This window comes from Chanos chanos, chromosome 6, assembly GCF_902362185.1.
Source record: "Chanos chanos chromosome 6, fChaCha1.1, whole genome shotgun sequence".
NCBI lineage: Eukaryota > Metazoa > Chordata > Actinopteri > Gonorynchiformes > Chanidae > Chanos > Chanos chanos.
The window spans coordinates 16,816,082-16,842,057 of NC_044500.1; the positions used below are offsets into that span (position 1 = coordinate 16,816,082).

General features: G+C 42.9%; 2 protein-coding genes across 3 annotated transcripts in view; one reads left to right on the forward strand and one right to left on the reverse strand.

Annotated features, from left to right (window-relative positions):
• The window catches only part of tpst1 (tyrosylprotein sulfotransferase 1), a 28,996-nt gene extending 16,662 nt beyond the window's left edge, over positions 1–12,334 (forward strand). The window contains exons 4-6 of one of the 2 annotated variants that reach the window (XM_030776875.1): positions 9,806–9,856; positions 11,160–11,235; positions 11,646–12,334. In XM_030776875.1, the coding sequence (XP_030632735.1) occupies positions 9,806–9,856; positions 11,160–11,195 (87 nt within the window). In that variant the 3' untranslated portion in view covers positions 11,196–11,235; positions 11,646–12,334. The remainder of the gene's footprint in view (positions 1–9,805; positions 9,857–11,159; positions 11,236–11,645) is intronic. The other variant, XM_030776876.1, reaches the window with a different exon arrangement.
• A 2,852-nt stretch (positions 12,335–15,186) lies between these two features.
• The window catches only part of sgsm2 (small G protein signaling modulator 2), a 36,006-nt gene continuing 25,216 nt past the window's right edge, over positions 15,187–25,976 (reverse strand). Inside the window, exons 7-24 of the mRNA XM_030777302.1 lie at positions 25,750–25,884; positions 24,497–24,621; positions 24,156–24,223; positions 23,448–23,611; positions 22,875–23,007; positions 22,350–22,484; positions 19,219–19,378; positions 19,039–19,103; positions 18,668–18,813; positions 18,392–18,520; positions 18,012–18,194; positions 17,164–17,541; positions 16,818–16,942; positions 16,573–16,655; positions 15,995–16,104; positions 15,766–15,862; positions 15,471–15,638; positions 15,187–15,275 (exon numbers count right to left, since the gene is read on the reverse strand). Of these exons, the coding sequence (XP_030633162.1) occupies positions 15,187–15,275; positions 15,471–15,638; positions 15,766–15,862; positions 15,995–16,104; positions 16,573–16,655; positions 16,818–16,942; positions 17,164–17,541; positions 18,012–18,194; positions 18,392–18,520; positions 18,668–18,813; positions 19,039–19,103; positions 19,219–19,378; positions 22,350–22,484; positions 22,875–23,007; positions 23,448–23,611; positions 24,156–24,223; positions 24,497–24,621; positions 25,750–25,884 (2,493 nt within the window). The remainder of the gene's footprint in view (positions 15,276–15,470; positions 15,639–15,765; positions 15,863–15,994; positions 16,105–16,572; positions 16,656–16,817; positions 16,943–17,163; positions 17,542–18,011; positions 18,195–18,391; positions 18,521–18,667; positions 18,814–19,038; positions 19,104–19,218; positions 19,379–22,349; positions 22,485–22,874; positions 23,008–23,447; positions 23,612–24,155; positions 24,224–24,496; positions 24,622–25,749; positions 25,885–25,976) is intronic.

Consider the following 25,976-nt stretch of genomic DNA (forward strand, 5'->3'; position numbering starts at 1 on the left):
GCATGGACTTTGCACTGTAGTTCTCGGTAGCTTAGGCTTTTCTGGATTTTTATTTCACTGCGTCAAGGAGGTTCTTTCAAAGTTACTGGATACAATCCAAACAATTTTATATCAGGTTTTAGTGTATTAGATTACATAAAATAAAAATCCAGAAAATGATGCTATGGCTTTGCACAGAGAGTACCAAATGTGCAACAAGAATCAGCCTAATCTTCTGGAGTCACATAAATGGTTTCCCCAGCACTAAATCATGTTATTCTACTCCAGAGTTTGATATATGCTTCATTTCAGAGTTTTGATTGGAGAGTTTAAGATGGTCGAGGAACCTTTTAAGCTGGAACCTCTAGAGATACATCAATAGAGCCCTATGTACTCCACAACCCTTTGTAATACAGTCATCTCTTCTGGTTTATTGATTCCTAATAATCCACTGTTGTGAGCTGTTTTTGGTACACGCCCACTCCGTTGCTATTAGGGAGGGTCTTACAGATGTTCATGTTCTCATGAGAACTCATGAGTTTGGCAGACCATTGCAGTGTGAGCGTTTTACTGTCATTATTCTTCATGCTCCCCTATACATCCTTCCTCTGTGATGAAAACGTGAATAGAGAGAGCTAATGCAACCTACCTGAACAAATTCTTTGATAGGTAAACAGTTATCACCAACTTTTTTTTTTTTTTGGCCATTGATTCTGTACTAACCCACAGCAGGCAGGAAGACTGGTTTTGCTGCAAGAATGTCATCTGTTTTGTCTGACAGCTATTCATGGTGAGAAGAATGTGGGCCAATCAGGTCACGGCATTACTCTTTGGTTTCTCTCTCACAGCGGACGTGTCTCAGTGGTCCTGTAAAAGAATGCCTGTAGCTCTGTTCATCCATCAGCAACATTACTCTGGAGCTCACAGCTGCTCTCCATCAGCAACGGTTAATGATGAAATCACTTGCCCAACTGTGGACCAGAAAGAGAATAAAAACTGTTTAAGGCCCTATAAAAGGCTATAAGATCTATCAAAATGGCTCCAGGCTCTTGGTGCTCCTATATTGGAGCTAAGTGTGTGTTGGTCTGTTTTAAGGTATTGGCCAGCAGTTGATGGGAGCGTCGCTGTGAGTCACATTGTTGGAATTGCTCCACTTTATGAAAGCCATACAGTTCGACGTGTATTTCCTCATCTGTCATCTAAGGTCTAGCATACCAACTAGGTGGTCTTGTCATGTAATTTTGGGGAAGACAAATATCTGTCTTTGACTTGTAAAAATGCTTTTTTCCATGTGTTGAGAAACAAAAAAACGAAAGAAAAAATGCATGACGGGGCAGAATTTGACACACTGGGACATAGCAAGAGGGATGGAAATTATTCCTTTGCTGTATGAGATGTTGACTCAAACCACAAGTTAGAATGTGGTGTGACTCCTATAGGCAAGTTTCTGAGGTTTTGTGAACAGACCCGCCCCCCCCTGCTGAACTTCCACTCTGAGTCATGCAGTTTTGGAGGGGGGGGGGGGTGTATGATCTGTGTGTGTGTGTATGCAATGTCTGGCAGGGATTTATACCATTACTGAAAACACATGGAAAAGACCAGTCATCAGCTCTGTTGATATCATTGGAGAAACACTGCCAACCACTTCATTGCCCTCAGAGATATCTCTAAAGATAGCTGTGGAGTAGTCTCCATGGTGTTTTTAGAATATACTGGCTCCTTCCTCATAGTCTGCTCTTGTTGTTGTTGATGTTGTTGTTGTTGTTGTTGTTGTTTTATGTTTCTCTTGTTGATCTTAACTGGCTGGAGCTTAGCCTCCACCAATAAAAAGCCCAAACATTAGAGGAACTGTTGATCTTTGAATGGAGAGATCGTGTACTGCATTGATCAATGCGTGTGCTGCCACAGTGAGGTATATAGTACATTCAGATGAGTTGATATAGTTCTCACACAGGTCTTATGCTCTGTCTCACCTCTGTCTTTCATATTCATTCATTTAGTTCACCCAATATGGTATCTTGTATTCCAAGGCTATAACACACTGTATTTGTGATTTTTCAGTGCTTTTTCAACATAATGTGTTATACCCTTGAGAAAACCTTTGTTTTGAAAACTCCTGAGTGAAAGAAATAATTCAGCAACTAGAAATGAAAGGCCCTTGAAATCTTCTAATGGGAATTGGACAAAGTCATGGATATTTTAGGGTTTTGTGCAATGAAAAGAGGCGTGGACTATGTGATTGATTCCAGAAGTTTATACTCTGTATTCAGTGTGTGTGTGTGTGTGTGTGTGTGTATGTTTGTGTGTGTGTTTGTGTTAATGAGAAAGGAAAAGAATGTGTCTAAGTTGGCATGTATGTGAACGTGCGTGGGTTTACTGATTTTGCGTGCGTATGGTGATTCACTTTGCCTGTGTTTTGTTCCTTTTTGGATTAGTTTGCATGGATGCCCTAATTCAATTCAGTTTGTCTTACGGGAGAGGTTATTGTTGAAGTTCAATAGCTGAAATCCTGCTTGCCTTCCTGACAGGGGGTTATGTGAGTGAAGGGAACATCTGCAGGGTATTAACGCAAGTTCCCTCTGGATCAAACACAGCTGCATGGTTTCTCACTCACGCTCCCCTCACCATGATCTACAGTGCACAGTGAAGATCTGCGTTCAAGGTGTCCTAACAGGAGGCCCTGAGACACAGGCCTTCATCATCATATCTTTCCCCATCCACTCTCATATATGTTGGGAAACAATGCTTTGCTAAACTGGCCGCATTTTTTTCCCATTACATTCAGCCTTGGATGTTTAGCATTAGCAGTTTGAAATGTCTCACTATGGAAACTATTCCATAAAACACACACAAGACAAGAACATTTGTCCAGTCTATTGAACAGTGGTAGCTCAAGGTTTCTTTTTTTTTATTGTTCTGGAATTCAGAGGTGTTATTTGGTCTCAAATTTAAGTCTCTCCTTAAATTTGTTGGTGTTTTTTTTTTTGTTTTTTGTGTTTTTTTTGTTTTGTATTTACCGAGCCCTGAGTGTCAGCTGCTTAGAGATGGCTCTCGATAAAAGAGCCGTGTTGTCCTTTGGTGTTTCCCCTGTTGATTATGCTCCTTTTGGTTTCTCCTCTGTACCTTGATAGCTTTGCAAATGGCTCCGCAGTCATGCGCCCCTCACAAAGGGAGCCTCCGAATGAGGTTGCCTTGGTAACAGGGCCTAACTGCAAGACTTGGTGTCTCAAAAGAGAAACTGTGTTGTTACATAGTAATGGCAATATTCTTTAAGTATGCCCTCATGAGCTTGGAGGAGGAGAGACCAGCTGAGCACGGGCAGTCTGATTGTCACGCCTTCTCCAGCTGCTTCGTGACTGATTATTTTTTTATTTTTTTTACTGGACCGCATTCCTTTCCTCGAGTTTTTGTTGAGGAGATAATGTAGGTGGTCGGTTGAATTGTTTTCATTTCATACTCATCCTACATAATCAGTCCTTGCTTCTCTTAGGTTGTGATAACATCATGAATGCTTGGATCATGTCTGCAGATTTGCTCCTCTGTTGCTTTTTGACTGCATCTAGTTTGAAAGTGCAGACACAATTTGTGTGCTCTCTTGATGCTATGATAAATAAAACAAATAGTCAGCGCTCTGTAACTTCCCTGTTCTTCATGCAACGGTACAACCACTTCTGTTCTGTCAGCTCTGTTGGGTCTCCCCATTGACCTATCAAGAAAAAAAAACAATATGGAATCAACTGCACCAAAGATATTAGCTTCGGTTAAAGTGAATAATATTGTGGTTTGTACCAGCAGTTTATTCAGTCTGTTCTTAAAATGCCTGGCATTGTGGTTTTAAACATATTTCGGATGTTGTGAGGATTAAGAATTATGGAAGCAGTGAGTGTTTACAGAGCAGCAGTGTTGACTTGCTCTTTATAGACAAGTATGGCTTTTCAGCTGTGATTTAGTCCTGAGAACATTTTGGACTGGTCACACTGCTCGTGGCTCATGCAGTTGTCTTGTTAGAGCTAACAGAACAAATTCATTGCCTCCATAGCAAAGGGAACTGCCAGTGGTTTGTTAATCATTCCCTTATGATTCCAGTTCCCCAACACAGCCTCCTGTTTACCTCCTCTATCTTTTTTGGGAACAGAGGAGTCAGAACAGAGATTAGTAACTTTGACATCATTGATGGAAAAATTCTTAGAATTCGACCTCACACATCTCTGGTATCTCAAGAAATTCTGGAACATGTCAACAGACTAACCCTCAGATCATCTCTAAGTTATCTTCGGGGTTTTTTTGTTGTTGTTCATATCATATTTCCAACATAATTTTGACCTGATCTGATCTCATTTTACAGTATCTTAGCAGACTGATTAGCTGTTATTGCTTTCAGTGGCTAAAGTCCTTATCTTGTCCCATTGCATACGATTCTCAATGTGGCTGAAGAGATGAAGGTTCAGGAGCAGAAGCTCCCCCACCTGCAACCCGATTGCGCAAAACATCCGGCCTTGTTTTGATGATGCTTTGAAACCAGATGTTTGTGTGTACTATTCAACCCTCTCAACATTCTACTTCCATTTGACCTCTTTCTCCTCTTCCTCTCTCGCTCTTTCACAAAGGTGTGACAGTGGTCGAGGGGGAAGAATAAGCTCTTGCATCTGTCTCTGAGGGAACCAAGCTTAATGGTGATACTAAGCAGGAGAGAGAGAGAGGCTGAAAGATTGGTGTTCATTCCTGACCCGGTCATTTCCGCCACATCTTGTTAGCGCATATTTGCTGCGTGTGCGAATCAGGGCCCCGGCAGATTAGATGTAATCCACAGAAGTACTGCAGTCTTGTTTGGTGGATGAAAAATGAAAAGTTATGGTAGCGTTACATCGACACTGATTCGCTCCTCAATCCCATAAACCGATCCCTCAAGATTTTTAATCTCATATGCAGATTCGGGGTGTTGAGCAGGTGTGTGTGCTAGCCGTGCTGGATGAATTTTGATCACTCCTTACAGGTGTTTGGAAATTTACAGAGACTCAGCGATGACAGTTGAGAGGATGTGGTGAGCACTGCTTTCTTTGATCTCTGGTGCTGGGGGAAACACGCAGGTGAATGGAAAGAAATGCTCACGTCTTTGATTCTGAAAACTGCAAAGACACTAGGCATGGGCGCCATTCACAGACTCCTCATTGTGTCCGTGTCTCGAACGTAGAGATACTTCCCTCCGTCCAACGGTCTGTCCCAAGGTCCACAGACCACAGACGTTCACGAAGTGTCTGGTGCAAAGTCAGTGCAGTCTAAGTAAGTCTAAATTAGATTTAGTGCTCATAAAATCTGGTCCTGGAGGTCCAGAATCATGACAGTTTTTGCCTTCACCTCGTAATTCTGAAACTGGTGGGGTTTTTTTTTTTTTTAACCTCAAAAACACATGTGAACCCTCTTCATCCACAGTGTTTGGTTTATGTCAAAACCAACAACAATCTAGACCTCCAAGACTAAAGCAGTACTCACCCACACCAGCTTTGAGGAATTGTGGTCTAAATTGTTTAGTCTTAATACAGTGGTAAAGCGTAACAGTGTCTGTTGATATCTATACGATATCTGTTAAAAAGTGATGTCATAAAGCAGAAGAATGCAATTAGGCATTTGTGTTGTGTAAAAGCTCTGAGATATTGTAAATGGTAACGATTAGACTCTAGTCACAGAACATTAGTCTTTGGAACTGTCCACCCTTAATTTTTTTTTCAGTACAGCATGCGCCGTGAATTAGTCCATCTTGAATCCTCTCCAAACCCACAATCAATACCTATTAAGTGGCTTTGCAGCTTCCCCGACCCGTGCTGAGAAACTGATATGAAGATCAATAATAAGATGTGGGGCCCTGCAGCAGTGCTGATTATATGATGGGGTAAACAATTATGTGTAAACCAGATGAGCTTTGCAGAGGAGAAGCGCCACAGTGCCTTGTCTGTGAAGTCCATCATCATCATCATCATCATCATCACCATCATCACCATCACTGCCACAGACGGGAAAAGTCAGTCAGGAATGTCGGCTGGAATCTACCCTGACCTCACGTTCTTCTGTAGTCAGATTGTAGGTCAGATATTTGAGTTATTTCATTTCATAGTCGGATTTCATCTCCGGGATTCCCTAATCAAGTGGCTGGTGTACTGATTTTACGATCCCAGAGGTCATGGATTGCTGACGTTGTACGATAATCATAATGGGGATTAATTTTAAAAGCCTCAAAGCCTCGCCCCTCACATGTGAATGTTTCTTTTTTTTCTTTTTTTTTTTTTTTTTTTTAACCGCACTTTGGTCGTGGAAACCTCTCAGCTCCTGCGTCAAGCACGTTGTGAATCAGCTCAGAAAAGTCTCACTGTGATAGAGTAAGATATCTGCGCTTGCCCTCTGTGTCCTTCGACTGTTCGACACCTTTATGGGGGTCAGACCAGGTGATCCAGAGTGAAACATCTGGAGAAGCCCTGACAGAAGGGGATTAGGATAAGCATTATCACCATTATCATGAGCAGAAATACACCCCGAGCTCCACATATCTGTCAACATCACTTCTCCTTAATCTCCACCTCCCACACACACACACACACACGCACACAGAGGCCGGTCCCATTCACCAGCAACCCCCCACCCCCACCCCCACAAAGATTCCACACTGCAGGCCGTTTGTGTGAAACCGTATCGTCTGTTTGAACTAGATCATCTTTATTTCATCACTATTTAATCACAATAATCTTACCTTAAGCTACGCTATACTGCACCAAAACAGCACTGATTTTGACTTGTTATTAAATTTATTTTAGGTAGTTGCCCTGTAGACTGATGTAATGAGTCAGTCTGGGTTTTCTTTTTTTCTTTTTTCTTTCTTCCCCCCCCCCCCTCGATAATGTTGAGGTGGTAATTTCACATCGCTTTAACAGCACAGACGTAGAGAGATCAGCGGATGGTCTATTGTAAACATTCCTGTGGAGAAGTTTGCTGAGAGAACGGGCAGCTGAAGGTTCCTCCCCCACTGAGTCCACTCAGCTTTTCCATATGTGCTTTGGAGGTGAGCTGCCTCCTCTTGCACATAGGAGCAAAGACCTCACCGAGCCTGTATCTGTGTGTGTACCCACTGCCCACACACACACACACGCACACACATACAGGGTCTGTTACCATGGCCGATTATGGGTTCAGCCAGTCCTTTCATATTGTCTGTTTTAAATAGAATATATTTATTTTTTTACTTTCAGTGAAGAAAACTCTCGAATGGCCATGTTGTTAATGGCCATACGGGGCATGTCATTAGATGTTATTCGTCGAAGTGAAAAGTTCACACTAGGTCACCAGTCGGGGTCTTGAATGCCACGTTATTTTTTTACAGTCGGTTCCCAGCCACAGAGAAAGTCAAGAACAAGATCAATCAATCTCAGCCAGCAACAGCCTGCTTTTCATGGTCTGTTATTTTTATAGTGACATGAAGAAAATGGGGGAGGGAGGTAGAAAAGGGAGTATATGAACTGCAAATCCATGCCAAAGTCATCAGCCTTTCTGCACAGTCTGCTTCTGGCAATCAGCCGTACTCCCTACAGCCCTTTAGAAATGCTGGAGAACCTGGCAGTGGACTCAAAGGAAAGGCCAGGAGCTACACCTCACATTGCCTCTCTAGAAGAAAGTGGTCAAATCTATGTGAGAGGGGAGATATGAACTAAATCATTTTATTTTGTATTGGGCTGCCAGGATTACCTTGATCATGTGATTGATGTAGTTTCTTTTCTCTCTCTCTCTCTCTCTCTCTCTCTCTCTCTTTCTCTCTCTCTCTCTCTCTCTCTCTCTCTTTCTCTCTGTCTCCTCCCATCTCAGAAGTTTTTTTTGTGTTTTCTTTATTCTCCTGTGGATGGAGCAAAGTATAGTAAATGACCTCTGAAGACCAACTTTATAACAAGCCTTACGAAATGGCATTGCGGAGGAAAGGAAATGAGAAACATACATTCCTCTTGTGTGTGTGTGTGTGTGTGTGTGTGTGTGTGTGTGTGTGTTGGGACTCATTACAGATAAATTCCGCTCTAGCTCACCACTCCAGGCAGGATGAGCCAAGTCGACCCAGATACGCCCCCCCCCCTTGATCCCACCCACTCTTCCTCCCCCATCCACACCCACCAGTCCAACCCCTCCTCTACCCTAACAAACTCGAGCTTTGGCTAAGGGGCTCTTCTTTGCCACTGTAATTGGAGCTGATGTCTTGCATAACCATCATTCCTCCCAACCAAATGGAGCCTTTTCCATTAAAAACCATTGTTATGTTTTCAAACGCACTAAAACAGAAATGAAAAAAAAAATAAAGGCTGTGACTGGTACCTGCTCATCTCCACTGCCAACTGGTATATGTATTTGCAAGTGTTTTTCTGCTTTGTTTTTGTGGGCCTTCTAGGGCAGTGCGGTAGATTACCATAAAGAGGCTTAAGATAATGAGACTAGGGGGGAAAGGTACTGTCCAGTCTGAGCTGCAGTTTTGTTAGGAGACCAATGGTGTCCCTCACCCTGCACACGTTCCCTCAACTAAAACGGGCTGTGACTGATTGGTATTTGGATGTTCACTCTCTCTGTCTCTCTCGCGCTCTCTCTCTCTCCCTCTCTCGAGTTAGCGAACTGTCTTTGAAAATAGGGTGTTGTTGATTCATTCAGTGTGAGTGAGAACTTTTTTTTTTTTCCTCTCGCTTTCTCTCTTTCTCTCTTTCTCATTTCTTTGTCTAACTCCCTTCCACTCTTGCTCCCCCATTGCTTCTCCCAGACTGTAGATGTGAGAGGAAAGTTTCTGATGCCTTGAATTTCTAAGAAACAGTCTTTAGGGGAGCTCTAATAACCACTGGGTCCAGCAGTTATTGTGTCTTGCCTGGAAAGTAAAACAAAGACCAGCTTTGGGTTTCTCATCGTCTAGATTTTGCTAACTGGCTGTGTGGTGTTTTTTAAAAGAGCACAGTCTCACACAGACAGTCTCATTCTCTTTTTTTTCCATTCATCTCACTGCCCACATGCAAGTGTGCAGACGCAAACACACACACACACACACACACACACTTTGCTACTCACTCCTCTTTGAGTTCCCATTTCTCAATCACACACTCACACAAACAGAGCCAGTAACTGAGAGGGTCTGGATTTGTCTGAACTGGACACCGTGTCTCGTCCTCTCCAGCCCTTATCTCTCCTCAGACGCTGACTGGAGCCGAGCTGTTGGCCCGCTCCGACGTCAGCGCTGAGCACAGACTTCATACTCCTTGTCGTTCATTCCAGCTTTTGGCTGCCTGAGTCTCTAACTGTTTGGGTTCAGTCCAGTCTACCTCTGTGGGAATGAAAACACAATACCCTCCCAGCACAGAGACGAATAGTGATCTCTCACTGAGGTCCACTCACAGCACTGAAATTCTCCAGCAGTCCCTTAACTCGAAACCTCTCATAAGGCTAAAGCTTCTCCGTTATATTCATAGCCAAGACAAGGCGCTGACTAACAAATATATTTTGGACTTGTGCTGCATTTAAAGCTCAGTAAGAACAACCAAAAAAAAAAAAAAAAGCTCCATTGTTTGAAAGGCTAAGCTCCTATCCACAGTACAAGTAATGGTAAACAGCTGACTCAAAACGCTGTAGGTCAAAGACGAACGAACATGCAAATCCTAACAAAATGAAATGTCTGTGAGTCTGCGTTACTCTGCTAATGCAAACGGACACAGGTGGGAAAAAAAAACAAACAAAACAAAACAAAAGAAAACAAAGCTTTGTTTAGTTGACTGAACATGTACAGAATGTGTACACAGCCTCTAAAACCAGTGCTTTGTTTTTCCAGGTCTTTAAGGGTGAATTTCAGCTACCTGATTTTCTTAAAGAACAATCACAGGTATGGTAGCTATTCTGTCTGTTTTTCTTTACTTTCCTTCCCTTTTTGTCAAATTTTCTTTTTTTTTTTCTTCTCACTATCCCTTTTTTTTCTCACTATCCCTTTTTCTCGCCACCCTTCTGGAAGTGGTGACCATTTAAGATCAAGTTGTAACTTCCATCTGCTTTACTTTGTAATTCTTTCATGTATTGATTTGAGAATGCTCCTAATGAGTTGACATGCCTGGCAGAGTTCTCATAGTGTGTCATCGTCTGACCTCATCCCTTGCCATATGCTCTTGTTTGGGAATGCATCATCCCGTCACATTAGCCATTAGCTCTGTGCCCCGATTTCTGACGTTTCCCTCGGAGCCGAGAGCCCCGTTCGGATGGGAAAAAATAGTAGACCACATGACTATAACGTATAGGCTACAGGTAAGCTGCTGTTTACCTAAAGCTGCCCCAAGCATAGCCTCTCTGACTGGTACTTAACAGTATCTTCTGGGTTTCATTTCGTGGTGTTTTCTTGTTATATGTCTGCTGCTGGCCGGAATTGGCTCTCAGAAAAACATAAGCAAAGTCTCCCTCGAGTGCTTCCACACCCAAGAAAATCCACGAGGAAAGAACGGAGAAAATTCCTTTTTCCACAGGATATGACGGAATATTTATTAACATGTCAAATTGCACGGGATTGCTATGACCTGGGGTCACTTTCACAGGGTGTTTTATAGTGGGCGAAAAACGCCGCAATCTTTAACAGGAATGCGCGGTTTGTAAGAAGTGGGTAAAAGTTCGTGGCATAATAGATTCGGAAGGGTCTAAAATCACAGAGATGCTGAGGTAATATTTACATCACACCACCTCCCCATGTAATTCAAATCCCCTCTGAACAGGGCTTAAGCCAAACCATGGAGGTATACTGCCCTCTCTTGACCAAAAATGGCAATCAGTCCATTCCATCCATTGCTTTCTGGGATATGAGGTTTTGGGGGTTTTTTGTGGTTCTCTGGGCAGTATGAAGTTGATGATGTATTATTTCCTTCTGAGCGAACTTGCTGGAAATGAATTGAGAGTCTAAAAAAACATTTGTCACTGGGAATCTTTCATAAGATCGCAACCACTATTAGTCAACGATGGCCGTGATGTTGATGTGAAATCTCTATGCCTGTCGTGTGTTATATTTGAGCCATAGCTGGTCTGAGTGGGATATCTCTGAGGAGTTTGGGACTATATGAATACAGTTGTACTCCAATAACTCTAGTTCTTGCTAAACACCATTGCTATGTTCATCAGTCTTACCATAGTTTTTTCTCTGTCTTTTGCAGCTCCAGAAATCTCCAGAAAAGCCAAACCCTAGTTAGGAGGAGGAGGAGGAAGAAAAGCAGCTACCACGTCATAGATGTGAGAAATGTTTCGTCTTTACAAATCAGACTATTTGAATGTTACGTATACTGACTTTGATTTTTTTTTTTGGATTAGTTCTTGTTCACAAGGGTCAGTTCAAAATTTGTACACTTCTTTCAACGTGCATTGGAGTATTTATTTAAAGGATTCAATAATATTTAATAAAATCAGAAGTGTGTTTCTTTTCTTTGAGTTAAACATTCCAAATGGACATTTTCAAAATGATCGTTGTTTTGTCTGGAGGGAAAAAAAAAAAAATTAGGACCACAAGTATGAAGACGATGGCCATCATCCATTTCTGCCTCTTTATGGTAGTTAGTTTTGGATGAAGGAGCAGCTCTGTGGACGTGGGCCATTGTTTTTCTGTGTTTTGGTGACTGAGCTGTGGATCTTTCAATGTGTTACAGAGACAGAGCAGGAGAGGAAACAGCAGGACCAAAGTGGACCTTCAGCCCTCCCGCTGCGACGAGGCCTCCATTTATGGCCATTTACACACACACACACACACATGCACACAGAGGAACAGATATGCTTTTACAAACACAGGCCTATGGACCTGGACCACTCATTGGACATCCCCTTTGGCCTTTGATGTTGTACTGTACACTTGTGGCCTAAGAATGTTCTAGCTGCTTTTTTTTTTTTTTTTTGTCATACCATATTCATTGGAAACTTTTTTTTTTTAAATTTAAAATTTTCCTGCCTACATAAATCTGTGATTCTGTTCTAAGAAAATACAGTAAATTTTGATTGAAAGGGTGTATTTATGGAAGAAAGTTAGCTTTTTTTGAAGATGCAATATCTATTTTAATGTTTGATTTTTTTTTTCTCTCATGCTTTTGTAATGTGCAATTCCTTGGGTACTGATGAACAAGGTCACATTTTGACGTAATGACAGTGTAAAGATAAGACATTTTGTACCCTGTACTCATCATCGATTGATCTTTTGTATATGGTGAGCCGTAATAAATGAATTGTCTGTGTTTGAAGGCAGCAGGATCACAATATATCTCTGTTAAAAGAAAATTTCATTGCAAAGATTACGTGACTGTGTGTCTTCCCCCTTTTTGTACTAAAATATAAAACCACACCACCATCTCTGGTAATTTTCTTGGAGGCTTGATCAGTGCTTAATCCTGTATTATGGCAGTTTCTTAATGATGTCAGAGGCCTGAGATAAGATAAATGTAGGATGTAGTCTTAAGTGTAGAGATCTCAGAATAAAGCAGTTACTGGGCTGCTCTCTGACGATTGGTCAGCCAATTGTTGAAGGCCCCGTGCAAAGTAATTAGCAGAATTATTTTTATCTTTTTCTTTTTTCGAGGGGGCAGAGGTAGAAACTGTCAGTTGTCAACCTCGTACACAGCAATGTTGGCACAAACCTTCACTGCAGATGACAAGACAGCACAGTGATTTTCAATAGATCTGAGAGTCCAGTCATGTTTGTTCATGACTATAAGGGGTAAGTTAAGACAGTAAGATTTTTCTAAAAAAATAAATAAATAAATTTAAAAAAGAGTCACTTGACAATTGAAAATGCTTTTAATAGCAAGGAACAACTTTTTTCCCATAATACATTACATTCAAGATAAATGGTATATCCTTTACAATACATACTCCATCATTCAGAAATTGGTTTCCAAATAAAATAAATATATATATATATATATATTTTAATATATATTTTAAATCAAAATAATGCAGTGCACAACATGAAAATAGAACATAACAGTCGACATGTAACAAAGGTTTCCCACATTCAAATTGTACAGCTCTCCAGTTATACAGGCTTCTTCCAAAACACACACCTCTAAAACCTCTAAAACCCAAAGTAAAAAATAGAGTTTAAAATACAATTGTCATCATTTTTCCTCATAGAAATCCAGGGCTGTTCTCTTTGTATTTACACATGATTGAACAAAAAACAAAAAGAACATCATAAATTAAGTGTTTCACAGTAGAAATAAAGAGAATGACTCCTATTTTATACTAATCAACAGTCTTTAGAGTTGTAGTGTGAGATTGCATGTTCTTATGACACCTAGGATGACGTTTGAGAGGCTTTGGTAAACAAGATCCTGTAGGAAGTAAACCTTTAAAACAGGGTCCTAATGTCCCCCCAGTCACGCATACATTAAGGATTAAAAATTTGGGAGATTTGCAGCCGGCCTGAGTGGAGTAACTGCCCCACTCTGAACACTTTGCTTCTCTCCCTAATGCCGTATAGTCAAGTGGAATCCAAAACATCGATAAACCTGTGGTCTCGAGGGAAAAAGCATAAAATACTCCAGGATAATTGGGGAAGACATTTGGCAAGTGTACAACAGATGTTGGTCATTCCAGATGTGACCAGCGACTGTGAATCTTAACGAGTGTTTTCAAACAGCCATTTAAGTGTAATAAAGAACTAACTGAAATAGCATTAAGGGTTAACAGATCACAGATGTGTAAAAAGTTTGGAGAGACACAATAAAAAAAGATTTGTGTGGTCTAAGAAACCGTTGTGCTGATATAATCTCCCATTTGATATTAATGGCCTTGAGCTATAGTCTTGTCTGGTCCTCATCTCTCACTGGTTAAGGTGTTCTAGTGAGGCTTTTCAGTTAGGTAGTTTTGCAGAGAGACACAGGTTAGTGTCAGTGATGGAACTCACCTCTGAGGCACTGGTCTCATCGTTTTGCATTCAGCTGCGGCCAGAGGCCCGTTATGTGGAAGCTTCTTGGTGAGCCTCACTTTCATCTCTAACACAGATTTCAGAGCAGAGTTTAAGGGGGTGAACCAGAGCAACGCTGATTCCCCAAAAGAGAGGAGAGAGTCCCCTCCCCAAACTGACACCTCCACCCCTTCCTCTCCAGTGCCAGGGAAGTAGGAAGGGGTATCACTAGTGCATAACGAGTGATATTTTTTAAAAGTGCAAAAAGGTTATGGTAGAGGTTATGAATAATGTTATGAAGGCAACATCAGTATTTATGTATATATTTGTATGTATATATATGGGCAACCATTGTAGAATCTTTGAGTAAACAGGGCGAGTGTAGGTCAAGGGTGGGGGAAGTTAATCTCAAAGACAAACACAAGAAAACATGGTGTATAAATACTCTGAAATGGTCAGATAATTGGCACAGTCCTTGTGGTCACAAATGGATACTTCAGTTTTCTTTCGTGGCGCACAGAGGTTCTCGGTTTGGGGGGAACTAACCTCAGGAAGCCTCTGCTGTGTTTTTGTTTCTGTTTTTTTTTTTTTCTTTTTTTCTTTTTTTTAATTTCAATATCTGTGGTATTCAAACTCCATGGTAACTGTCTGTGGAGAAATTACTAGGAGACTGTGCTCAGCTCAGTATTGTTCTGCACCATTTCAGACAGATGCAGGCAAACAACTTAACACTGTTCTCCTCGTATAGGCAGCAAATACTTCTGTTTTGGCAGAAATGGGGGGAAAAAAACAGTTACCATTACTGGAAACTGTCATGGCACCCCTGTATGAAACTCCAGTCCTTCTTCCTATTAAAAATAGCATTGATGCACTGATCTAAAACGATCCTAAGACTTCGTATGTGCTGGAGGAGTGTACAGCAGAGAAACTTTAAAAAAAAAAAAAAAAGAAAGAAAAAAGAAGAACTTCAGTCACAGTGTGCTCAAACACCACAGGCATGCAGACAACTCCAAGGTCCGACACAAATGGCATTCTGTGACAGGCAAAAAGATACTAAGATCGCACAAGCCGGGGGGGGCTTGGTCAGCCCGAACACAGCGTCCCACTCACCCACCCACTCACCCACCCACTCCCGTGGCTTCTGCCCCTTGCTGCGTGTAGGAGGAGTGAGGGCTGACTCTTCTCTGGGTGGTGGAGCCGGAGAACTGCTCATGCTGTTGGGGAGGAGAAATAGGGGTAGCGGGAGCTTGGAGAACGCTTTGGTAAAGTCCACGGAGAAGCTCCACTCCAGCTCCTCATTTATTCTCTATCAGCGTCTGAACTTTGTGGACCAGTTCCCTGGCCAGCTGCAAGATCTGCTGCACATCATGTCGCTCAGCCATTTCTGTCAGAGAGGGAGAGAGAGAGAGAGAGAGAGAGAGGGACAAATTTAATGGCATGACTTTTGTCTTTGGACGGAAACATGTGCACAGACACCACGGAGACGCGCGAAAACACACAAACGTGAAATATTCCTCCAAAAGAAAGTCTGTGCCAACAGACACAATAGCAAACGCATACGGATGGCTCCCTCACTCACCGTTGAAGAATTTAATGATGTCTGTGAAGTCCATGTTGTTGTCTAGGATGATGTCCCTGTACACCTCCACCAGAGCCAAGGCAATGAAGAGGACAAAGTGTTTGGATGAGATGCGTGGAGCAACCCAGATCACTTCCCACACTGCAAACACATCTTCATACAGCAGCTCTGACACACACACACACACACAGATCTGTAAGTACCTTACACTGTGGTGCGCTACCAGAGAAAAACAGATTACAACCGAAAGAGACGCACAACTCTTTATGGTCCGACTCCTGCTTTGACATCATACCTCTCTTAAAGTCCAGCAAGAACCAGCGGTAACAAAAATAGAAGTGTGTGTAGTCTCCGTTCTGGTGCATGAGCTCAAATAACTCAGAGTCAAGGATCTGCAAATTCAGTGGGATCACGTTCTGTTAACAGGTCTGAACTGGACGCAGCATGTTGCAGCACGTATGAGCAAAAAAACAGACGGGAGTATTGTTAGAGCAGATAATGCTGAAGAGGAGAAAAGACGTCACCTGTATCAAGGACCTCATGTTGGCAAAGTGAGTGTCCATGGCCCCTCCACTGGGGAAATTCTGACTCATCCTCTTCATCAGCTGAGTAAAACAGCTGTAGGCCAGGCACTCTGAGAGAGCGAGAGAGAGAGAGAGAGAGAGAGAGAGAGAGAAAGAAAAGGATGGAAGGAAAGAATGATGCAGAATCAAAAGAACAGGCACAGAGACGTCAACAAAAGCCAGGCTTAAAAAGAAATCACACAACTTTTCGCACTTGCGTAGATGAGATGTTCATCCAAAGAAAAAAAAAAAAAGCCTTTAGCAACACGTCAATGTTCAACAACGTCTGACTGAGACGTGAGAAGCTGTGATGAGGAGAGCAGTGTGAAGACATTCCATATAAGGAGCTCCAGTGCCACTCTCAGAGGGATTCTCGACATTATTCTCAACGTTACAAAGCACACTGTCACTTGTCACTGTTTCTCACTTACTTATGTTTAGTCTACCTCCTGATGAATTTACATCCAACACATACTGGACAACACATTATGACTTAAATCTTGTGAATAATGGGACCAGACGGATCATCTGAGACTTACCATCATCCAAAATGACCATGAGAGGTGCTAACAGGTCACACATTCCTTGGACATACCCCATCTCTAAATGCTCCCACACATAACTGACGACCGAGAGGAAAACGAGGACAAGAGAAAGAAAGAGACAAAAGATGAAAAGACAGAAAGAGTTTAGTTGTTCTTGGGAAGCAGGGTAAACATTTTTTTTTGCTGTTGTACGCAGTGCTGTGAAGGCTATGTTACGAATAAAGGTCCGTTCCTCTAACCTGCACATTATATTGCGCAGTTTCTCCAGGTTGCTGCTGGTGAAATAGTAATAGTTGCGGTCACAGCGCTGCACGTCCTTGTCTATCCTGTGCAGGTTCAGGGCCACCGTGTCCAACAGCTCAATCTGCACAAACATATGGATAAATGTACAAAAAAAAAAACAAAACACCTTTTTAACAGACATGCATGCTGAAACAAGAATGTGCTTTCATTTTCAAGCAAATTCATTCTGCCACGTGTAGAGAATGTAGGTGATGAGAATTAGACAAGAGAAGGGGAGGGAGGTGAGGAGAGAAAAAGTATGGCGGTCATAGGAAACAGCTGTGTAAGCACGACCCACTGTACCGTGTAGGAGGAGAAGGACGGAGGGACGCCTTCTGTGTTGGTTGCCAGTTTATCCAGCTGGTTGCACAGTTTCTCCTCATTCAGAGACTCCTGCGTACTTTGCTCCACTTGCACGCCTTGAGCCTGCACCTCCTCACCTGGTTCCTCTTCCAGACTCTGTCCATCTTCTATACTGGACAGAATCTGGGAGTGACCAGAGGCCACGGAGTAGTTGCGTGAGGAGGGGAGGCCCGAGTCTGGGGAGTCGAACTCAACCAGGGGTCTCTCGTCAGGAGCCAAAGCAGCAGGAGGTACCACTGTGGTCAGAGTGGGAGTGTTGTCGCTCCCTCCGGGAGTGTCCTGACCTCCTGCCTCAGGTTCGTCTACTGACATAAACACCTGAGGAAAAAAAAAGAAATAAAATCACTCATGGAATGAATAAAAAAGGAAAAGGTAAAGAGAGGAGGGAGAAAGGAAGGATAAAAAGAATTGAGGAAACCAATTAAACATATGTACCGGTGAGTAATAAGTTAATCGACACTAATAAGTGCACAATTAACATGTGAAATAGACAGTGCTGTGTTAGCTCTTTAAAAACACCACGTAATGAAGCTAAGACTCTGGAGAGACAGGATAACAACAGCAAGGGAGGAGGAGGAGGAAACGAAGAAAACAAAGAATTTATGAAACCAAATTTTAACATATTTACTGACAAATACTCAGTTAAATGACAACGCACAGCTGACATGTAAAATATACAGTGCCATGTCAACTCTAAAGAGGGCCGTTTGAAGGCTCTGGAGAGACTTTAGCATCTTCTGAAAAGCTGAGGTGGGTGGAGGTGCAGAGTCGGGCGGGGTTTATCTGACCTCATTGCTGATGGTGGAGTCTCTGTGCATGAGCCGTAGGACGTGGCTGTCGATGCTGCTTCCCGACGACAGCTTGGAAAAAATCGCCGACTGCATCTCCTTCTCGCGCTGCTTCACGATGACCTCGCACGCTTTCCATTCCCTTAACACCTGCTGATATCGTGCCGTAATCCTCTCATCGATCTACAGAGGGAGATCAGTTTGTCATGAGACAGCCACAGGACGGCTCTGGTATGACTAATTCTGAACCTGAAGCATATTGTTTTGACTGGAGCATCAACCGTGGAACAGCATAATTCTCTAATACACACAAAATGTGAATTGCATCTATATAGTTTGTTGTATATAGGTGTCAAGGCTTGTGTTATGAGTTTTCCTACCTGTGTCATGTCCTTCTTTCCCATTCCAAACTTGTAGTGACCTAACAGGAAAGGCCAAACCTCCTTCCTGATCTCATGCTCCACTCCGCCGTAGTACACCAGTCGTAACAGCTCTAGCTCCTTGTAGTTCTACATAGAAAGAAAAAAACCATCCATAGAGCAAAAAAAAGAAAAAAAAGAAAAAGAAAAGTCAGGACAGTGTGGGGAAGAAGGAGGGCACTGGAAAGAGACTGTGCTGCCCTCTTGTGTTCGGAGGTGAGGGTGCTCTGAACTCACTTTGCAGTCTTTTTGGTATTTGCTCCACACATCTTTGCTGAGCCCTCCCGATGCCTCACAGGGTTTGTCCGGAGGAACGATGTTGTGGTTGACTAGAGCCGACAGGTGTGTCCTCACAGTGGACAGGTGACGACAGTAAGCTAACCCTGAACGCCAGTCATCAGTCGTTAGCACAGAGCAGAGAGGAAGCAAAACATTTCACTCAAATATATCACTATATGTTAGAAAAAAGGAGGTACCAGCTATAGCCAAGGTGTTACTCACTGATATGAGCAAATTAGTCTGTGGGTATGATTTCTATTTTTCCCTCATATTAACGCTATAGCTTTAATGGATATGAACGTGAATGTCTAAAACGCAAGTGGACTCACAGCCGTAAAACGCTCTGGACACTATCTGCCGCTTCATGTTCTGACACAGCATCTTCAGTGGAATACTGCAGTCGGAAGAATGGCAGGAATGACATTAGGGAATGTCATCAGTAAACAACAAACACTTTACGAAGTAACCATGTGCTTCTCTCTCTCTCTCTCACTCTCTCTCTCTCTCACCGGTTGTGGATGCAGGTGCAGCCGGCAGGGAGCTCAACAGACGCGTTGCTGCCCCCGGTGGAGCAGGACAGGCAGGACGACACTTGGCTGGCGCATTCGCCCTGCTGCCATGACAACGGACTGCCTCCAAAGCCCTGCATCTCCATCATATCTCCATGGTCTAAGTGAGACAGGATAGGGCGCGAAAGAGAGAATGAGAAAGAGAGAGAGAGAGAGACAGAGAGAGAGGGAGAGAGAGAAAGGAAGTGAAAGAACTAATGAATATTCACTGAAAACTACTTTAGTAACCTGCATACTAGACATATAACCTATGGGAAATGATACACAGTTAACATTAAGGATATTGTGTCATTTCATATTTCTGCTATATTCTACAGACAAAGTTTCACAGAATGGTTAATCCTTTTCTGATGCAAGATATAAAGAAAAACTGCATGTTTGCAAGTCTCAATCAAGCACACCCTTTTCTAGCCCTAGATCTGAATTTCCAAATAATTAAAGCCTAATTAGAAATGACCACGGCATCCAGTGGTCCACTGAGCACCATGTCCTAAGCGCTGACTGATCACTCTTATCTGTCCACTACAGGCACTCTCAGCTCAACCATGAAATCAATTAAGGTAGAGATTAGCATGTCCTCCCTTTAAGAGGCACAAATAAGTATTCCAGATTTCCAGTGCAGTGGGGAGGGGGGGGGGGTCTCTACATATTCACTCTGAGGACTATCTAGGAATGGTATAGAACTAGAGGACAATTAATATACAGACACACAGAAAGAAAGTTAAACTTGATTTAAAGATTTGACCAGCATGCATCTGTTATGGGCGAATTAAAAAAAAAAAAAAAAGAAAAAAAAAAGAAAAAAGAAATTAAGGAAAAACAAAAGGCGAAAAACAGATGCGGGGAGTGTCATGCCGGTAAACCTGTAATCACAAACATGCTGTGGACAGAGCCAGGCTGCGTGGAGATATATCACACAGAGCTGACACAGCCAGGGGGAGAGGCGGACGAGAGAGGAGAGGGGACACAAAGCAGCAGCCTGGGCCATGCTGGATGCATCAGACAGCAACATGACAAAACAGAATCCAAACCAAAAACCAAAACAAAAAGTAACAAAACAACAAAAAAAAAAACAAGATAAAAAAAAAGATATAATTATCAAAAATGTGACAACTTTTATTTGAACCAAAAGAAAACAAAGAAAAAAAGAAAAAAGAAGAAATATCACACTGACACGGAACAAATGCTCTTCACCTTAATTCTTCAGGACGGAGCTGATGCCCGGGTAAATATAGTAGCTTCCTTTTGAGTTGGAAACCAAAACAAACAAACAAACAAACAAACGAACAAAAAAAAAAAACTAAAAGAAAAACAAAACGCCGAAAGGCGACTGCATTTGTCATTTCTGTCTCTTTATGGCTCTTTTTTTGTTTTGTTTTGTTTTTGGGCTTATGGGAGTTTGAACTGTTCTTGCTACAGTCAAATAAATGACACATTTCACAGAAATGATCCACGATTCTACTACACCAGAACCCCACAGGACCTGACTGTGGTAATGAAAGGTGACTGGAGTTAGTGAAGAACTACAGTGAACAGCATTGCAGAAAACTGGCTTAACACAGGGAAGAAAAAACAACAACAACAATAACAACAAAAACAAAAACAAAAACAAAGAAAAAAAAAACAAAGAAGAAGTGAACAGAATTCAGAAGAGACATAGCCCTGACAAATAAGCAGAGGTACACATCCAGATCCAAAAAGAAACAGAGAAAGAAAGAATAAAAAAAAAAATAAACATACTGATAGGTGCAAATTTCACATGCAAAGTTGTCAAGCATGTTGCAGTGAAATCAAAAATGCAGAAATGGAACCCAAAAATTGAAAACGGAGCAAAAAATTTTTGAAGGAGTTATTCAAGTCAACCAAAGGAGTGCAAAGGAAAACAGAGCAGTTAATCGAAGCTTCGTTGGCCGACCAGAGCCCAACCCAACAGTGCAGAGAACTGGGGAGAGAGAGATGGAGTTGGGCTGGTACCCAGTGAGGAGAACTATTCTGGAATTTTCTCCATCTGCTGATACTGTAATCAACCCGAATCTTCACTGACATCTCTAACTGTCGTTATTACAGACTGTGTGGTTCTGCAGACAGAGCCTCTAGAGGTAGGAGGGGCATAGAGTAGCAAAGCTGGGACACATGAGATTTCTGTGATAGCTTTCTCATCCAACCAATCAGATCAGCCAAGCGTCCAGTCACTGTGGGTTACTCTGCACCCCCCCCCCCCCCACCAGGAACGGTGAAGCGGAGGGAGAAGAGTGACGACACAGAGCAAGTGACTCAGAAGGAGATGTGGCACTAGCCAGATCACAAACACGTTGTTGTACATCATCCATAAATAACATTAAAGCAACTGAGAGCCTGATTTTTGCTTACTTGTTTTTTTTGTTAGTTTGTTTGTTTGTTTTTTTGCTTAACCAGGGATAGATCAGAGCACTAAGTGCATTCATCCTATATATTTGCATGTTTATGGCAAGCCTCGTAAAACTCAAGGCGAAAACAATCGCATTGACGTCAACAGACGCAATAGATGACATACTAGTGACAGGGACCAAGAACGTGCATTATGGGTGAGTCTCATGCCTGTGTCTCCTCTGCCGTGGAAAGTACCACATTGGCTTGCACACAGGAGACCCATCACTTGACCTAGCTTTTGTTCTCTGGCGCAGGCGTCACCATAGTAACAGGCACCGGGTGCACGGCCAGTGATGAGCGGACCAGGCTTTAAGAGTGACAAGGACGACGTGAGGTCTGAGAGACCGCCGCCGTTTTGGCTGACACCCCCCCCCCAACCTTTCTCCCTCCACCTCCCAATTCTGCCTCCCACCCCTCACCCCTCACCCCCATCCCTATCACACATATCCACCGCACAAGCCTGCACTGCTGGGCCTGGAGGGGCTGTGGAGGCCAGGTGAAAGTATAGAAAGTGTGTGAGACAGAAAGAGAGAGAGAGACAAAGGGATGAAGGGTGGGGGGAAAAAGAGAGGGATTAGGGGAAAAAAGGAGGGGGTAAATGGGGCGTTTCTTATTTTTTTCTTTTTTTCTTTTTTTTTTTTCTGGTTGTTGGTGATAAAAACCTTTCATGACATTAGGATCTGTGAGGTTCCGCGAGCAGATCATTGAGATCATTGCGTGAAGTCTATCTTCCTCCTCCTCGTCATCATCCAGGGAGGGCGCGCGACTGCCCGTGGTGTGGTGGTAGTTAATAGTGACTGCTCGGGCAATAAGAGAACAGAGTTTAGCCACCGTGGACACCACAGCTACTCCAAACATAGAATACACATGCAGAAACACACGCACAATAAACCACAGAAGAGACCTTTCCCTTCATAACATGTATGAACTTTGGAAACCATGATAAGTTTTTTTTTTTTTTGGTCTAAATACTGTGAACCCATGAATGCAAACATTATAACCACAGACAACCAGATTTTCCGGTGTGTTAGTAACAGATGTAGTGCGGTCGAACCATCTACAGAGAAGAATACGCCTGAAACGCAGGTAGCTATCCGACCGGGAGATGAGTGAATGGAGATGAGAAGAAAGTGACTGGTTCAAGTTTGAATTCCAGCGTTAGAGTCAAAAACCAGGAGGGAACTCACTGGAGTCGTGTCGGTGCCCCGGGTACACGATGCGGAAAACGTAGTCTGCTGCCACCTGTTCCTCCCCCTCCACATCCTGCTCCAACAGCCTGGCTGTGCTATTCCTCTTTCTCAGTTTAGGGAAGACTTTTCCCTGGAAATCAGATCACACACACACACACACACACACACACATTCAAAACCATGAGCATTGTTTTTTTATTTCTCCAGCACACTCTGAAACTTTGCAGAAGTTCAACAACTTTCGTTCACCATTTCACAGCAGAGACACTGATGACAACTACAGCTGGCAGAGGGCAACCGTATGTAAGAGTCAATTAAAAAGACAAGGGAACCTTTGTGGAGAGAAGCTCCATTTGACATGAACTAATTAGCTAAAAGGCAAATGACAGGCTGTTTTTGTTTGTGCTTTGCTGGGCTGAGCTGTAAACAGTCAAAGAAGGGTCCACAGGGAGGCCAGAGGCAAAACAATATTGACATTAATTGTTACAGATGTTTGCGCTGGAAAAAAGTTGTAGAGATGACAATGGAAAAGACATGCTGATCTGAGGTCAGCGCAGAGAGGACACTCACCTTGCCTTTCTGGGACCAGAGTGGGGGCTCCAGCTGACCCCGGGGCAGTAAACCTGTCTCCAGACAGGACAGGAAGGCCAGCAGGTGTCCCCCAGGAGGGAAGTGCAAGGGAGGACGCTGGATCCCGTCCTGGCTCACCAACACCAGCGTCCCACCACAGTCGGCTAGGAACAGGGAAGAGCGGATTTATGCAATGACAACAGGGAAACTGTGATCTCTCTTAAGAAAAAAGTTGCGACTTTTAAAACCTTATTTGACTGAAAACATAGTTGAAAAGGTTTAGGAGTATTTTATCTGTATTTTTAAATTATACATCATTTATGAGTGACAAATTTTAGGACTTTTTCCATTTATTTAATTATTTCCCATCAAATTTTATGGCATATTTCCTTTTTATCTAAGACCAGATACCAGAGCTGTTCAACTTCTTGAAAAATGTGCACTATCTAAACACTGAATCCAGTTTTTCATATGTCAGAGATAAACGTTTCCTCTGAACTAAGAGAAACGGTCTAGACAGTACTGAAAACAAGACAGTATTTCAACTGTTATCACTATCAATTTAAGTTACTGATCTAAGCATTAAAAAAAAAAAGTCAATATCTATACCATGAAATGAAGATAAAATATTATTGGTTAAGTTTCTGAGCAGCAATACGCCCACATATCAACAAATAAATGAAAAATAAATTTAAAAAAACGACTCACGTCGCTGGTGACAGTGAATGCAGACGATCTGTCTTAAAGGCACAATCAATGCGTAATCCCAATAAATACTGCAGAGAGAGACAGAGAGAGAGAGATAGAGAGAGAGGGAGAGAGACAGAGAGAGAGTGAGTGAGAGAGAGATAGAGAGAGAGAGAGAGACAGAGAGAGAGAGGGAGAGAGAGAGAGAGAGAGAGAGGGAGAGAGAGAGGGAGAGAGAGAGCACACAGAGGAGCAAGAAGACAGGGGCAAGAAGAGCGGGAGTAAGGAAGTATGTAAACTGGTGAGTGCCTAAACTGGATGGAACCTTTGAGAGCTTTGGATTCAGTCAGTTGAGCAGTTACCTCTTCTCCAGGTCACAGTCCCCCAAGGTGCCATTGATAAGCTGGTTAGGGGTCCACTTCAGTGTGAGGTTCTCTGCCGCCTGGTGCAGGGACAGGTAACCCCTCAGCACCTCCATGTCCTTCTTCTGAAGACAGAGGGGGAAATTGGAGTTTTGACATTTAGAACTCTGTTATTACAACCATAAACAAAGGTTGTTTCCTGCCCTTCACTTTACAATGCTTTTAATAAGGTAGCAAGTCCAAACTATTCCAAGGAGAAAAAAAGGGGAGAGGGGCAACATGCAAGAGAGAGAGAGAGAGAGGGAAAGAGAGAGACAGAGAAAAAATGTACTTCCTGAGACGGACAGCCATGACAAGATCTAATGATAAGATTTCTCATAGAAATCCAATTAGTGTTAAATCTTGCCTCTCCCTATTGGCTAGGGTCATTTACACAATTGATTCCCATAAGACTGTGCCAGATCTACTGTGCCTCTTTACCCTGTATCCATCACTCAATGCAGGCTGGGAGCGGAGGAGGAGGAGGAGGAGGAGGAGGAGGAGGGAGAAACAGCACTGGTTTATTAGAGTGCACACTTGGTGAGAGGAGCCCATGCTTCACACACACACCGCTGTTCTGACTCATTACTAAATGACAAATTGCCCATGTGTTCGCTCTAGTTGGCAGTGTTTACTCCAAATGTCCACTACATCAATTCAGCACTGCAGCAAAAAATAGGAGGCCGTGAAACGCAAATAGTTTGGCCGTGACATCTGTCTCGATGCCCCGCTAATGCGGTGGACGGAAAAGAGCAAAAGAGAAAGAATGACAAGAACAAACCAAAAAAAAACAGGAATTAAACCAGATAAAGGAAAGATGGCGGGCTGCTAACCAAAAGAGAGAGAGAGAGAGAGAGAGAGAGAGAGAGAGCACAGGGGAGAAGGAAGAGAGGGGGCAAGGGTCTTGACCAGTGAGAATCAATTGCTATCTCCCACCAACAGGAAACTGCGAGTCCCTGCCTTCCCATAGCCTGCAGCTTTTGAGGATCTCAGCACAGCAGAGGCTCTATTGATCAAATGAGTTTCACGAATCTCAGATCAATCTAATTACTATCTAGTCTGAGATCGAAAACAAGGAAAGCTACACTGGTTGTTTCAGTATGGTGAGAAACAGAGAGAGAGAGAGAAGTTGTGTGTGTGTGTGTGTTTGTGTGTGTGTGGGTGGGTGTCTGTGTGTGTGTGTGTGACTTTGCAGCTGATCAGAGGAGCCTCACCGGTTGGACTAGCACGTTGTTCTTTCCATAAAGCAGGTGAACACGTGAGTTCTGGTGCAGTGACTCCACGTACTCACGGGCAGACGCTGCAAACTTATCTTCAGACATGCTCCCGCTGGACTGCCTCTTACGGATCTGCCACCGAACACACAAGCATGACTGCTATCCATACACTTTACGACTTTATCACTCTGAGTTTACCAACGTGCATGAGACCCTAAAGACTT